We start from the raw sequence: 14,980 nt of genomic DNA on the forward strand, positions 1-14,980 counted from the left end.
TCAGGTGGATTTCCTACAGCGTCATCAGGCCCATGAAGGCATCCTACGTCATACAAATGGCGGACGTTGTAAACAGAGCAGCAGCTAGTTTGGAGGCCGACGAGAAAGCGAGATGAACAGCGTGGAGAGCGAGCGGATAGACAGTCTGGAGGACTGGGTGGCGATCAAAAGCAACATATTCGAAGAAGCGGAGACGTACAGGCTCGGCTTCATCGTGCAGTGGAACGTCATCGAGCGTAAGTTCGCGGTCACCTGCCACAACCGGACCCTCCAGCGGCAGCAGCGGCGGAGGACGGACGTGTCCGCCGGGGAACCGCAGCCCAGCTGGGCCGGACTGTTCTCCGTCGACGACCTCAGACATGTCCATCAGCAGTTGACGTGTGTGGCGGACGTTCTGGCGTCCTGCTTCCCGGAGCTGTCGGAGTTCGAGGAGGGCAACATTTGGGACTTGCTGTTCCTGACCCGCAGGTCGAGTCGGGACCGGGACGACGAGGAGAGGGACCTGGAGACCCCCTGTAGGAGTCTGGAGGCGTACCTGAGCACCGCCGTGGACATCTGCGGAAGGAAGATAGTCCTCGACACCTTGTTCACGCAGAGTGAGGAAGATGTGGAGGAATACTTTGAGAATCTTCAGGAGTTTAAAAGGAAGTCCATGAAGGAGGAGATGACGAGGGCCAAAGATCACCTGAAAGAGGTAGTTACATGGATTTAATGTGAACTATATCGGGGGTTAAAGAGTGAACTATTGTCAGTGTTGAATATTTACAGGACCTCAGTGAGGAGAGTCACATACACAAACGGTTACAATGAGCCAACTCAGAACACGCATATCTAGAGTTAAAGGACATTTTAAATGATCTTACTGGTGTTCTTTAACTTTGCTGCTACTAATGCAACAACTGCCAGGGATGGATCTGGTTCCTTATATTACCAGTGTTGTGGTCATGACTGACTTGATACTTTCTTTACTGGGTTCTGGATCTTGGTTTCTGTTGTTTCAAGCCTTATGGTAGGACCTTCTCAGCCCTTATCAAAATAACTATATTCAAGTTTACTGAATACTGAATTATTGAATACTACAATTGAATTAGTAAGCTTATTCTGACCCGCTCATGTAGAAGAACTCGCATTTCTTGAATCCTTAAAACTCTTCACTGGCTTCCAGTTTCTTTCAGGATCAATTTTAAAATTCTGGTTCTTACTTTTAGAACTATTCATGGTCAGGCTCCTCCTTACATCAGTGATCTGATCCAGTCTTTCACCCCAGCTCGGGCTCTGAAGTCTGTGGATCAGAATCTACTGATGGTTCCTCGCACACGGTTCAGGACCAGAGGAGAGAAATCCTTCTAGGCTGTTCCTCCTAAGCTTTGGAACAATCTTCCTCTCTCTTTGCGCTTGATGGATCTACTAACTCCTTTAAGAAACATCTTAAGATGTTTTTATTTGTCCAGGCTTTTCCTTGATTTTCTGGAACTCCTGTGTTGTTCTCAGTGTTATCTTGACCTTTAAAATATATACTTTAATGAATATTGTTTTGAATGTTTAAGAGCTTTGTGACCCTTGTCTGGAAAAGCGCTGTATAAATACAAATTACTTACTTACTTACTTAAACCTTAGTATAACTACTATACTTGTACATAAGTGTATTTGATAAAATTAACTTCAAGTATGCGATGTTTTGCTAAGGGAGTCCTCTACTGTACATAGATGCCAAACCCTCAGCCGTCCATGTAAACATATCCGTCAGCTGAAGCATAATCAATTGTGGTCAATATCCCAATACGTTGGATGTTGTTTTTCCTGCCGTGATAACAGCTTCTCGTTGTCTAAGTCTCTCTGGATGTCTCAAAAGCCCAACAACGCCAGGGGCTAACTATGTTCTCTGTGTGGTTCTCTCTTCTCGAAGCTGCTTCAAGGTCACGACACTGCCGACCAGATGGTTGCTCTGTTGAGCATCTACCAGGAAGAGGACGATGCCTACCAAGGTATTGTTGCTGTCGCCACCAGCTTCTTTCATTACCTGCTGAAGCCGTTCAGAGACATGAGGGAGCTCGCCTGCCTCTACAAGATGGAGATCCTGGTAAGAAAAATGAAACAGTTGGACCACCTGGACGAAGGAGAAGACAGTCATTTAACTTTCCAAATGTGCCGTTGATTAAATATTGGTATTAACCATTTTGAACTGAGCTGAGAGTTTAGAAAGACATCTCTGTATCCCTGCTGATTCTGACACACTTGCATCTTTCTTATTCTTTGCCAATTCTGTTTTTAGAGTTTGTTATAATCCTAAATAAAGTATAGTTTTTATGTATATAATAAATACATAATTAAATGTTGTGCAGAATCACAACAGCACAGATTTTTATTTTCCATTTAAAAATGAGAGAAAACATACAGTTAAACTTGTGCTAAATTGCTCTTACATTTTCCTCTTCTGTGTCCAGAATCCTCACATCAGAGACAACAGCTGCTGCTTTTATTTGTCACTGTTTATTTGTCTATTCTTCAAACCAGAATCATGTCAACAATTCATACACACTTCCATTTCCATTTTTCTATTACTTTCACTGAGGACTCGGACGAGTGATTAGTCAAGAGTTTTCTGTATTTTTGTTTCAAGTTAATTCCCAAATGAGAGCCACATGAAGGTTAAATCTGTTTTTGTTTTCCCAAAATGTCCTCATTTTTCTCTGCTGTTTGCTGCAGAAAACATTGGAGTTTGAGGACTTGGGTCCCAAAAGAATTGACGCTCTGGAGAAGGAAGCCGATGAGTGGAGAAGGAAGGCGGAAGACGCCGTCGCCTCAATTCAGGATATCACGGTCACCTACTTCAAACAAACCTCAAAGGCTCTGGCTGGTAAAACAATGTTTCTATTAGCAAATCTATTGCACCACCAGAATTTAATTTTTGCCTATTTTGCTGAACTCAAAAGCCGACGTCAGAAGCGACAGATGAAATAGTCCGTCCATTTTACAGGCATGTTAAAGCAGATGGAGAAGGACAAAGGCCGGTTCGGACCTGCTGCGTGGGCGTCTGCAGCTCCCAGACTGGAGAAGCTTCGCTTTCTGATGGCCAAAGAAACTTTGCAGCACATGAGAGCCACAGAGATGTGCCTTAACCGCAAGAAAGACAGCATCACAGCACAGGTAGGCTTCTTTCATTGACCTGTCAGTCAAGGGTTGTGATGCCACTATGGGAGTCCAAAAGAATCACAGACATCAACAAGGTTTTAGTCCATGTGAGACATTTTGAATTAGTATTTTGGACACAGAGGAAGATGCATCCAGTCTACACAATGTTCCCTCTGACTCTGGACATTTTAATATGGGGTTGGATATCGAAGACGGAATCAAAATGATAATGATGTTGATTGATGCACTTTTATTCTTCCCATGTTGAGGAAATTGAAGTCATCACAGCAGTTAAAAAAAGATTAAACTTACATAAAAATTGTGTTAGGACATACAGTACACATAAAAAACAATAATACAATAATAATGAATAAATTAAAAATCATAAAATAAACATAATGCAACAAAATGTTAATGCGTCGTTCCAACATCAAGATGTTATGGTTGACGTTTAGCTCAAGAAATAACCTAAGAAAATAAACTTCAAAACTCCTATAAATAAGTTAAGTTTCATGAGACAATATAAGTTGAAAAATCTAAATTCAGCTCTCAAAGGATAATAAACCTTAAAAAGCGTGAAACAGGTTTTTCAGTTCATCAGTTCATCAGTTCACACATATACATGAAGACAATAGAGGGGTTATCTTCCACTCATACCACTAATGCAGCTGGCTTTAGAAAAGTTAAAGGAAAAACTGAAATCATTTAAAACTTTTCTGCCTTTGTCAGTTAAGGAGGTCACCCTGGTGTCGCGAATTGCTACCACAGTGAAAAAAAAGCCTTTTTGCAAGAAAACAACAATAAAAAAAAAAATAATAATAAAAAAAAAATTAGCACTAAAACGTGAACTAGAAAAGACCCAAGAAGGTGCAGATTTCCACCTTTAACAACAAAAGCGAAGACGAGTATAGGAGTCTAATACGTGACTTTGTGGACTGGAGTGAGAGGAACCACTTGCAGCTGAACACCTCAAAGACCAAGGAGCTGGTCTTGGACTTCGAGAGGTCCAGGACAAAGCCACGTGGCTGGACAGTAAACTGGTCCTGCAACACAGACCATGTGTATAAGAAAGTTCAGAGCAGACTGTACTTTCTGAGGAGGCTTCGATCATTTAACATCTGCAAGAAGCTCCTCTGCATGTTCTACCAGTCTGTGGTGGCCAGTGTCCTGTTCTATGCTGTGGTGTGTTGGGGTGGAAATGTGTCCAAGAGGAGTGTCAACAGGTTGGACAGGTTGATCAGAAAGGCTGGTTCTGTGGTTGGCATGAAGCTGGACTCACTGGTGACAGTTGCTGAGAGGAGATCACTGGACAAACTACTGTCCATCATGGATGATGACAGTCATCCTCTGAGCACTGTCATCAGTGAGCAGAGAAGCAGAATGAGTGCACGAATGCTCCTACCCAGGTGCAAAACAAATAGACTCAGGGACTCATTTATTCCTCGGGCTATTAAATTGTCCAATTCTGAGTTCGGAGGCAGGAGTGGAGTGAAATTATCATGATGTTCTGTTCTATGTTAGTCTTTGTATCCTTTCTTTTTGTTATTTTTCTTTGATCTATGTTCTTTATCTTTAGACTTAGATTGTATCATCTTGTTCTTTCTCTTTACTTCTCTTTGTTCTTGTTCTTATTTTATTTTTATTATTTTTTATGAAAAATTGCTGTATTTGCTGTGGATAATTTGGAGAAAAAAAACAAGGAGACCTCCTGAGGGATCAAAAAAGTTCTACCTAACCTAACTTTATCTATATAATTCAATACCTTTTTTTGCATTTGAAATATTGTTCATGGCACTCACTCAATTGGACAGCAGGTGGCAGTAGCACGCCGGACCTCACTAGGCGAGCAGTAACAGAAGCTCAAGTTGCACAAATAGTCTTCAAATAATTTGTGGACCCAAGATGTAATAAGATGGTTGGATGGATAGAACTTTATTGATTCTTGGTCAAGATTCCTTTGTGATTTTTTTGTTGGGGAGTAATAATCTGCTCCTGATGCTGATATGATTTATTGAAAATATCACTGAAATATTGGTATTTTCCAAATAAGCTCTTTGGCATAAGAAGGAAAAGCCATATTGCTGTACAGGTTTCTCTGTAAAACCATCCATCCCACACATCTCAATGTATAAACCTCATGTTTGCATTAACTAAATCCAGACGCGACAGGTTTGGCAGCGAGTCTGCAGCATAGAACGTATGTTTTTTTTTTTCTCGTCACAATTACAGGATTTAAGGGAGACATGCTGCGAGCGAGCTGCTGCTGGAATGCACCCTGCAGTGTCTGAGTGGTTTGTTTGAGCTGAGAACACCTTTTTTTTCTAGTGGCTTCACCTTCCTGTCGCTGCATTAGCTCTGATTATGCTCCTCATTACTTCAGAGGGTGTCGGCGTCTGCGGAGCTAGATGTTGAGAGGCTTTAAATCCGAATGCTGCACCTACACACCAACTGACAACAGGATGTTTCTGTCTCTGGAATAATCCGCCAATTAGTGCAAATCCACACATTCTCTTCCAGAGCAGCTCTTCGTTTGTGTTCGGTGTACGACGCTGCAGCGTGTCGGTTCCACCACCTCAAAATAAAATGCAGTCTTAAACAAAGTCTGCTCACAGAAGTCAGTATGTCACCTCACGTTTCAACATCTGTTGGGAGCATCTGTCAGGAAACATGATGCTTAAGTGTTGACATCCCGAAACGAGAAGAATACCAGGCTCAGGATTGCTGTCAATTTCATCATGTTGTCAGGAGCAGTCAAAGTACCACAGAAAAGCAGACTTTGTCAAAGAAAATGTTCACTTTTTTTTACCAGCAACATTCACAATAACACAATACAGATAATTTAACACACAGGAATCAGGTTAAGAACATTTTTTTATGCAATAACATAAAACTTGTGTGTCAAACTCAAGGCTAATTGACCAAATCTGACCCTTTAAATATTCTTTATATTTTAAGTTTAGATTTATTTTTTGTTTGCAACAGAGTACTCTATCCAGGTGGTCTCCGCCTCTCATCCTATGTAGCTGTGGTGGCTCCACCCCCCCCATCCATTGAGATAATCCTCTGATTAAAATAATGTTTTGCATTTTAATATTGTTTTTTGTTTTCCCACATGGTGGTTTTACAGCTTGCGAGTTTGTCTGGAGGAGGACAACAGGACGAGGGCTCAGTGATGAGCAAAGAGCAGCACAACACGGTGTACCAGTTGGAGATGCAGTACTACGAAACCCAGCTGGATTTGTACAGCAGCAAGTTTGAGATCCTGAAAAACGAGGATCAACTCCTGATGGCTCAGATCGAGACGCTGAGGCGGCAACTAAAAGGTAAAGTCACTCCAAAATAATCTTCACTCTGCTCATCTATTCTTGGCTTTTTTATTCTCTTATTTTAAATCTGAAGAAGGGAAGACAGTTATCCAGAGATGCATCTTGACATTTCAAAAGTGAGATATTCTGTAAGTTGACAGTCTAAACACTGAACTCGAGTGAGACACTGAACTGAAGCACAAACAATATTGATGGACAAGAGTGACATTTCTGTCTAAAGGTCAGTGTTTTTATTGTTCACATGTAATTTCAAATATGCTCTCACATCTGCCTCACGTGTAGAAATGTGGCGTCTGAAAGGTCAAAACCTGGTCGTACGACTGAACTTTAATCCTCCACAATTTCACTGTAAATATCATGAACCGAGTCGATGCTTGAATCCGTTTCCAGAGCTGAACGAGGAGGTGGTCTACTACGACGTGTGTGAAGACCAGGAGGAGCTGCAGAGTATCATCCACACGGTCGGGCAACACAACTCTCCGCTGGTCAGTCAGCTGAGGAAACAGCTGCAGTCTCTGGAGAGGAAGAGGGAGAACCTGGGATCACGACGAGCGTATCTGCGGAACAAGAAGGTGCTTTTGACCTGCAGGGGTTTTCAAAATACTCTCTGTGACGTCATCGTTCAGTGGCAGGTTTTTAAATATAAATTAATAAACACCTTTTGCGTCTTTGATTTGATCAACACAGTTGCAAAGTTCAGATTGTCAAAGACAATTCTTTATCTGTTCGTCCCATCTTTTTACCATAAACGTAGTTTATTCTAATAGCAGCATGAGATGCCAAACACATTAAAACAACCTCATGGAAAAATAAGTCCGACTTTGACTCCAGTTCAAGGCAACTCTAGGCGTTTCTATGGCGACCCTGAAGTGCAGAACTGTAATGTAAATGTTAACAGTTTGTTAAACACATTTATATTTTTGGATATACACTTGACATTTTCGAAACACTTTTACAATTTGCAATTTTATGATATACTGTTCATTTACAATATTCTGAACACATTTACAACTTGAAATGCACATTTGAATCTTCTGAAAGCATTAACTATAGACATGTGCAATTGTTCAAACGCCTTACAATTTACTATATACATTTACAATTTTCTTAATGCATAACAATTTAATTTACACACAAAACAATTTGAATTAAATGTTTGCATTTTGTTTTGTTACAAATTGAAATTTTGTAAATGCATTAATTATTTACACATTTGCAATTTAATGAACAAATTCACCATATTTACTTTATAATTTACAATGTCCGACACACGTTTGCAATTTTCTGAATGTACTGCAACGGACTGAACACATGAACAAGTTTCGACATCATCCGTCACAAGACTGGTTTTCTTTTCCATGTAATCAATCATTTTTCTGTGTAGGATCTAAATTGCACATGTGTTGGTAAACACTTATAGATTATTTGATATATGTATATCGCTAGTTGTTTGTTAGTTTATTATTTTGTAAATGTGTTTTGCACTTTTTATGTTACACCTGCAACTGCTAGGGCTTCCTATAAGAACTATGGTTTCATCCAGGTGTCCTACAAAAGTGACACTAAATTGTTTAGTGTCTGGTCGAAGAATGATAAACTGTCGGCACGAACTGAAGTCTGGAATCTTCCTCCAGGATCAGTGTGTCGAGGCGCACCAGCAGAAGCAGTTCGCCGCCGAACACAGTTCAATACTCTTCACTCAGCATCACCACATCCACCTGGTAGGTAACCACGGCAACCACAGGACCCCCACAAACCCCGGCCACACGGAAAGCGGCGTCTGATTCTGTGTCTCCTTGTGTCTAGAAACGAGAGCAGAGGAAAGAGGAGGAGATGCGGAGGAAGCAGTGGGTGGATAAGGAGCGGGAGAAGACTCTGAGCAGATTACGATCCTTCAGAGAGGTCAGAACCCTCTCCAGTCTCTGCACCACCTCACTAATGAGACACACAAGCTCCCGATGCTGACGCCACAAGAGCGTGTCAGGATTCAGCCTCTCAGCCCACACAGTGGGAAGTTAACAGAGCAGCAGCTCAGGCTGAAGTTTCATGGTTCGGTGAGGGAATATTAGAGCCAGTTTATAGTTCAGTCTGTATCTTGTTACAACTTGGCGTCAAATATATCAAAGCAAGTGACATTTATAATAACCGGTGATGAGATGTGGAGGATGGATGAGACGTGACGACACGTTGCAGAGACTCCCTCCATCTTTGATCTGATGCTTGTAGAGCACACTGGACATCAGAGCTGATAAAGTTCCTCCAGTAAATGTCATTAGAATTCTCTGGTTTACCTTTTCTGATCTTTGAAGTCATTATTTTCCTAAAGTTTAGAATTTTAAAGCACACTTTCATGACCTTAAAATTCTGAAATTTTATGTGAAACTAAAATGGTAAAGTGTCTCTTAAAGTTGAATTTTAGAGTCAGTCAAAGTGGTCTTTTAAATAAAAGAACTATGTGAGGTAAAGCAAATAAATAACCAGTTTGCCATTAGAGTTTATTTACATTTTTTTTCTCACCAAATATGTTTCGTGGAATTCCTACACTATTTAGGAATTTTGCTTTAAAATAAGATGATTTTCTTGTTTTTGCACTTCTGGCTGCTCTAGTCAAACTTACTTTGTGTACATTACAGTAAATTCCACAGTACAGTTCATTGTATTCTGTGTAATTGAAACACAAAAGCAAATTCAACCTAAAATAAAGAAAAAAGGTACTAAACTACATTAAGTCAATGTTATCAGGGACAAAAGCTCAAGTGTAAAAGTATTTTGGATGATAAGCAGGAAGTCTGAAGTGACAAAGCTGGTGCTGTGTAAACTTGTTGATGCTGTTCAACCAGATCTAGCTTCTGCTTAGAATCCATTTCCTCTCAATTTACTGGCAACTTTCTTAAAATAAAGTTCCTCACTTGTCAAGTAAAATCCTGAACAACAAATTTAATTTTCAGTGTTTTTGAACCAAGTATTTGTACCAGATTCACTTTACTAAAGGACTTAAGGACATGTACTATTGAAACAAGTAACATCAAGAACTTACAGTATGATTCATGTTCTGTTAAAAAGGCAACGCGAACATTGCGTACTGTTTTATTTTACTTCCCTCTCTTCGCTTCCAATCATTTCCCGAGAGTTTTCTTGATGGTCATAATGTTTTGGAAGGCTTATATGTTTTGCTCTTCTTTCTTTTGGACTCAGAAGCGTCAGAGTCAGTACATCATGAAGACTCCTCAGTCCACGTCATCCATCGTCGATCTCTCCCAGCCAAAGTCCATCATCAACCTCGACCCATCAGCCGATGCTCCTGCACGCCCCGTCCCCCGGCGTAGGAAGACCCCCAAGACTGAGCCCAGCAGCGACATCCCCGTCCAGATCTTTGCTCCACCTCCTCCTCCTCCACCACCCCCTCCACCACCACCATGCAGCGGTCCACCTGTAGCTGCACCTCCTCCACCACCATGCAGCGGTCCACCTTTAGCTGCACCTCCACCTCCACCTCCTCCTCCACCGCCACCTCTTCCTCCTCCTGTCCCAGCAGTGTCACCCGAGGACTCGCCAAAGCCTCTGAGTGAAAAAGAAGTTCCTCCTTTTCCCGCCAAAAACACCCTCAAACAAAATATAGGTGAGAATCTATTTTCCACCACAGTTGCAGAATGTTTTCATTCACTCGTCTCCTCGCTCAGGAACCATGGACGAGGTGCTGGCCTCTCTTCAGCGCGGCCAGATCCAGCTCAGGAAGACGCCCAGTTCTAGAACAGCAGCAGCAGCAGCTGCACCCGTCCAAGACGTGAGGAGCAGTTTGATGACGGCCATCAGGCAGGGAATCACTCTGAAGAAGGTAACACCGACTAGACTTTTGCTTTTTTTTTTATTATAGTTTATTTATACATGTTAACATATGAGATTCACATAAGTGTAGAACATGAATCCTATTGAAAGAAATAAAAAAAATTGTAACAAAAAATATACAAGTGAAAAAAGAACAAGACACACACTATTCAACACGTGTTCTGCCAATACTGTATAGTTAGTTAAATATAAAATCAACTTTGCTAATGTTGTTGGTTCTGTTGTGCCATTTCCCACAGTTAAAATAATGTTTTATTCTCAATCTATAAGCGAGTCTCTCAGATGTGTCTATGAGTTCAACAATGTTTAGGTGTCGTAGATATTCTTAGTTATTGATGCACCTTTTATTTTTTCCACATTGGGGCAATTTAAGGACTTTATTTTCTGCATGAATTTAACACATTTTTAATCGTCTTTTTGCACAAATCCCTACGAATGTCCCAAATACACGCTGCTACAAGAATCAGGGATGTGATTTCAGGGCTATATTATTGCACAGTTTCAAAAGACGTGTGTGATTTAATTATTGTTCTTGTTCTTATTAATGATGTCTGGTTGTAGGTTCCATGTAAGTGAAGCCATAAGCTTGACGCTCTCCTCCCTTGTTTTCCTTTGTTCACTTTGAAAATAAACTCTAGACAGAATCCTCAGTTTCTTGGTGTTTGAATGAAAGTTAAAGCAAGACGTTGGAGTCCATCTTGACGGTTGCATAACTTGGGAATAAACTTAAATATAAAAAGAAAGAACGAGAGATTTAAAGAGATCCAAAGAGCTTTTTTAGGCCCGTTCTTTTAGCTGTTTACGTTTGATTTAAGCAGTTATAAAATATGTGTGATTTTTCCCTCCACTCACATGATTTAGTTGTAGGTGTATTTTTACACACTTCATTCAGTGTCTATTGGAATAACTTTCTTTCTCAACTTCTTCTTTCAATACAATTCTGTACTTTATTTATTGGAAAACAAACTGAAACAAACGTTTTGTTTGCTTAAATCATGGTTTTAACTATGGGATGTATTTCATCTGCATTTTTTTTTTTTTTAGTATCGTAACAATGTATAAATCGAAATCAAAATCCTGATTTGTTAAGTTAAATTAATGTTTAATTTCTTCAAATTGTCTAATATTCACATTTCCTTGTCATTATAAATATGTTTTTGATCAGTTTGTTGTCCACTATACTATATGTCATGTCTGACTTGCTAGCAACAAAGTCGCTGTTATATACTATCCACTTTAAAAATCCAACTTATTTACCTAATTTAAGTTTCTCACTTATTCGCTACACTCATAAAGTAATGTTAGAGTTGGGCCGTTTAATTATATTTTTTCAGGTTAGAGAGCTAGAAGCCATTTTTTTAAATCCCTCCCATAAGTCCCATAATGCACTGCAACAGTTTCATATATTTATGTGTGTGGGTCCAGGTGGTTCCTGCTCGTGCCGAGGTGGAGAAGTGGGGCGACAGTGAGCTGGAGCGCAGCATCAGAGCCGCCATGGTGAGGATGAAGAAGGTGTCGGGCGACTCCGACGACGAGGAGGCGGAGGACGGGAGTCAGAGCGGAGACTGGGAGAGCTGAGGAGACGCTGGACGGAGGTAGAACCACAAACATGTGCCTGCAGAAGTATTGTACTCTTAACTAGTGTAGCGAACCTTCTCCACCTTTCTTCTCCTCACACGCCTAACTATGCAATGACTTTTAAACACTTTGATTTTGAACCATTTGTTGATACATGGACACAAATCATACTTTGAGAATCGGTTTTAAAACGAGTTTCCTTCTGAATGATTGTTGCTGCCAAACGTGCGCCAAGCTAGCTCTTACTTTTTATTATTCTGTGATCGTAAATGTTTACTGGTCTTGTCTGGAGACGAATGTTTTGGATACGTTGAGCCGGATGAGATTCAGAACTTTACACAGCACTGACCCGCAGCTTCTCTGGTTCAACAAGCACTGAAACCATTGTTCGAAGATGTCAAACAAGTTGAGGATGAAGTGAAAATGTTTTGCAGCCGCGATCTCGGGCTGATGATGGCACTGCTGTGTTAGTGGAATGTAACGTTCGGTGTGATGTCGTGATTTAGAAGCACTTACTGGTCTGTGTCTGGGATGGTAGAAGCTTCTGGCTTCACTTGGTTTCCTGGAGTTCCTGGACAGCAACCCTCAAACGTGCTGTTGTCCAGAGCCAATAAAAACACTAACAACTGTTGTGTGTGTGATTTTTTTTTGCTAGAACTTCTTCAACTATCTGACAATTGTCAACTGTGTTGAACATACTGTAGCCATTAGCCACAACATCCTGTAGATTCCTTCCTCTATGCCAATTTAGTCAAGCGTTAGAGGTGGGTAGATGCTCCTCAAAACATTGAGAGGAAGTTCTATGTTGAGCTAAAAAGCTCAACAGTGTTTAGGTAGGATGTTCCCTAAAATGTCTCCTCTCAACACAAACGCCATTTCCTTTCCTCAAACAACAAACAAAACAATAATAAAATAATTGGAGTATTTTCCCACAACCATATGGTTAGCTCAGGTTACCAAAATACAATGTACTGTGTCACAGCATTTCAATGATTGGCTGCAATTAAAGTGTGAAGGGGATTTTAGACAAAAATGGGGAAATTCCTTTGGGAAATTCTAGAAAAATCCCCTTTAATGCTAGGAATAAAATAACAAACTCCATAGGAGGAAATCAATGAGTGAGATTTGGAAAAGTACATACTTTTAAACTATTTTTGGTCACTATTAAAAATGCTTTCAGACTGAGATCAGTTTATTCTCTGTAACCCTTCATCTACCCCTTGAACTGGACTTTTAAACGCGTTTACGGCGTATGGATTCATGCATCACCTCTTCTGAACACTAGCGGCCGCTGTTCCTCCTGCAGCCTGATTAAACCCTGACCTCTCTTAACTACTGCCTGTCAAGAACCTTCTGCGTCTCTTCTTAAGGTTCTGTTCGGACTGTAGTGTCTTTTCCGTGTATGTATGTATTTCAGTCCTAAAACTATTTTACTTTGACTCATGGTCAACTTAAATCAGCTCAATCAACTGCTTTTCCTATTTTATACATTTTTACCACCAAAGTATTACAGACCATTACCATGTTTTTTTTAAGTCTGTTTTTTAAAAAATGATTATGTTTGACTTCTTTGTTTGCTTCTATTACTTATGGACTCTGGTTTCCTCCCATGATGCAAAACCATACAGAATCAAGATGAACAGTGCAGCTTAGTATGTCTATTTTTAAACCTCATTTCTTAAAAGCTCCTGCAGGCCACATGGTAGGACTTGATGTGTGCCTAAGTTTGACTTGTGAGTGTGTGTGTGTGTGTGCACAAGTGTGTGTGTGTGGTGATGTACATGTGCCTCCAAGAGTTCTTGTGATCAAATAGAGAAGCTCTTCTCGCTGATGTTCATCACAGACGAACCTCGTTCAGACGGTGAATGACACATCATTGTTTCGCCCTCGGATTCAAAGGATCCTCACTTTGGTATCCACGGTGACGGTGGACTCCGGTGAGTGTTCCCTGATCTGTCGCCCACGGGATGACGGTCATGAGTCATGAAGTGAGACTCGGTTCCCGGTGAGAGCAGGTAGATCCTCGTCTTTGTTCAGTCACGGCGCTCTCTGGGGCGGGTGACGGGGTTTCCTCGGATCACATCCATGTCGGGCTCGATCGGAGGCAGAGGTGCGGTTAAAAAAAGGAATTAAGAAGAATGTATAACATGGAATTCCAGGAGCTGTTACCATGGCAACAGGGAGTTTCAGAGACTCATGGTTCCATCTCCTGTTCTTGCTAAAACAGTGTTCTTATTAATGATGTTTGGACATCGTGCCCACACACACACACACACTCAGGAGTAGTGAAGCCAAGCTCAGAATCACCGACCATTTTAAGAAAATATAAATGTTTTTGTTATGTGCTGAAGGAAAATGTAAAGCCATAGCACTGGTTATTGATAAACAAACAAATCAAAAGTTACAATGCCTATCTTAGCGACTTGGGGTAAGAGGCAGGGGACACCCTGGACAGGTCTTCAGTCAGTCAAAGGGCACAAATAGATGATCAATCCCTAACACACACACACTCAGACACTTGAATAAGCATTTTTACTTCTATGTGTTTCTTCTATTCTGGGATGAAATTCACGTAATAACATTCTGATAAATTAATAAATAGCTTAATCAACAATTTACGGAGAAATACCTAAATAAACATTTTAAGAAGTCTGGACATATAATCATTTAAAAATGATACCTGTAATTTCGGGGGGATTTGTATTGCAATATCAAGATGACCTGCGGGGGGTGCTGTTGCTCATTCACAACTACAACTTCGCGTTGTTAAAAGATAATTTTATTTGAAATTCTAATATTTCCAGGGCCACCATCTGAGATTATTGGTAGAAACCAACATCTATTTTTTAAGGTTAAAAATAGTTTTAAAAAAAATAGTTTTCTATTCTTTTTTCGCAAGTCTCCGTTAAGTTTAGTTTGCATCCTTCTGGACTAAATGGATGGATAGTTGGATGGATGGATGGATGGATATATGGATAGATTAACGCCAGGCTGAGGTAATGGCCGAGATGTTCTGTCGAGGTTGGACTCAGACATTCTTGGCAGGAAAGAATCTTCGCCCGGCGGCGGCGACACAAGGCACCTGCCGTCTCTTCCCG

General features: G+C 40.7%; 1 protein-coding gene across 1 annotated transcript; it reads left to right on the forward strand.

Annotated features, from left to right (window-relative positions):
• The first annotated feature begins 66 nt into the window (after positions 1-66).
• Positions 67-12,509, forward strand: whamm (WASP homolog associated with actin, golgi membranes and microtubules). The gene is made up of 11 exons (XM_087793840.1): positions 67-694; positions 1,907-2,080; positions 2,707-2,857; positions 2,978-3,147; positions 6,260-6,455; positions 6,849-7,030; positions 8,093-8,179; positions 8,265-8,360; positions 9,654-10,077; positions 10,139-10,293; positions 11,730-12,509. The coding sequence occupies exons 1-11, from the start codon at positions 113-115 to the stop codon at positions 11,880-11,882; spliced, it is 2,370 nt and encodes a 789-aa protein (XP_087649966.1). The 5' UTR covers positions 67-112; the 3' UTR covers positions 11,883-12,509.
• The last annotated feature ends 2,471 nt before the right edge of the window (positions 12,510-14,980 follow it).

The sequence above is a fragment of the Callionymus lyra genome, chromosome 6, assembly GCF_982586985.1.
Source record: "Callionymus lyra chromosome 6, fCalLyr1.hap1.1, whole genome shotgun sequence".
Classification (NCBI taxonomy): Eukaryota; Metazoa; Chordata; class Actinopteri; order Syngnathiformes; family Callionymidae; genus Callionymus; species Callionymus lyra.

Coding starts and splice junctions, on each gene's coding strand:
- whamm (XM_087793840.1), top strand. CDS start 113: ATGAACAGCGTGGAGAGCGAGCGGATAGACAGTCTGGAGGACTGGGTG. Junction 3,148..6,259: donor AAGACAGCATCACAGCACAG/GTAGGCTTCTTT, acceptor GTGGTTTTACAG/CTTGCGAGTTTGTCTGGAGG. Junction 8,180..8,264: donor AGCATCACCACATCCACCTG/GTAGGTAACCAC, acceptor CCTTGTGTCTAG/AAACGAGAGCAGAGGAAAGA.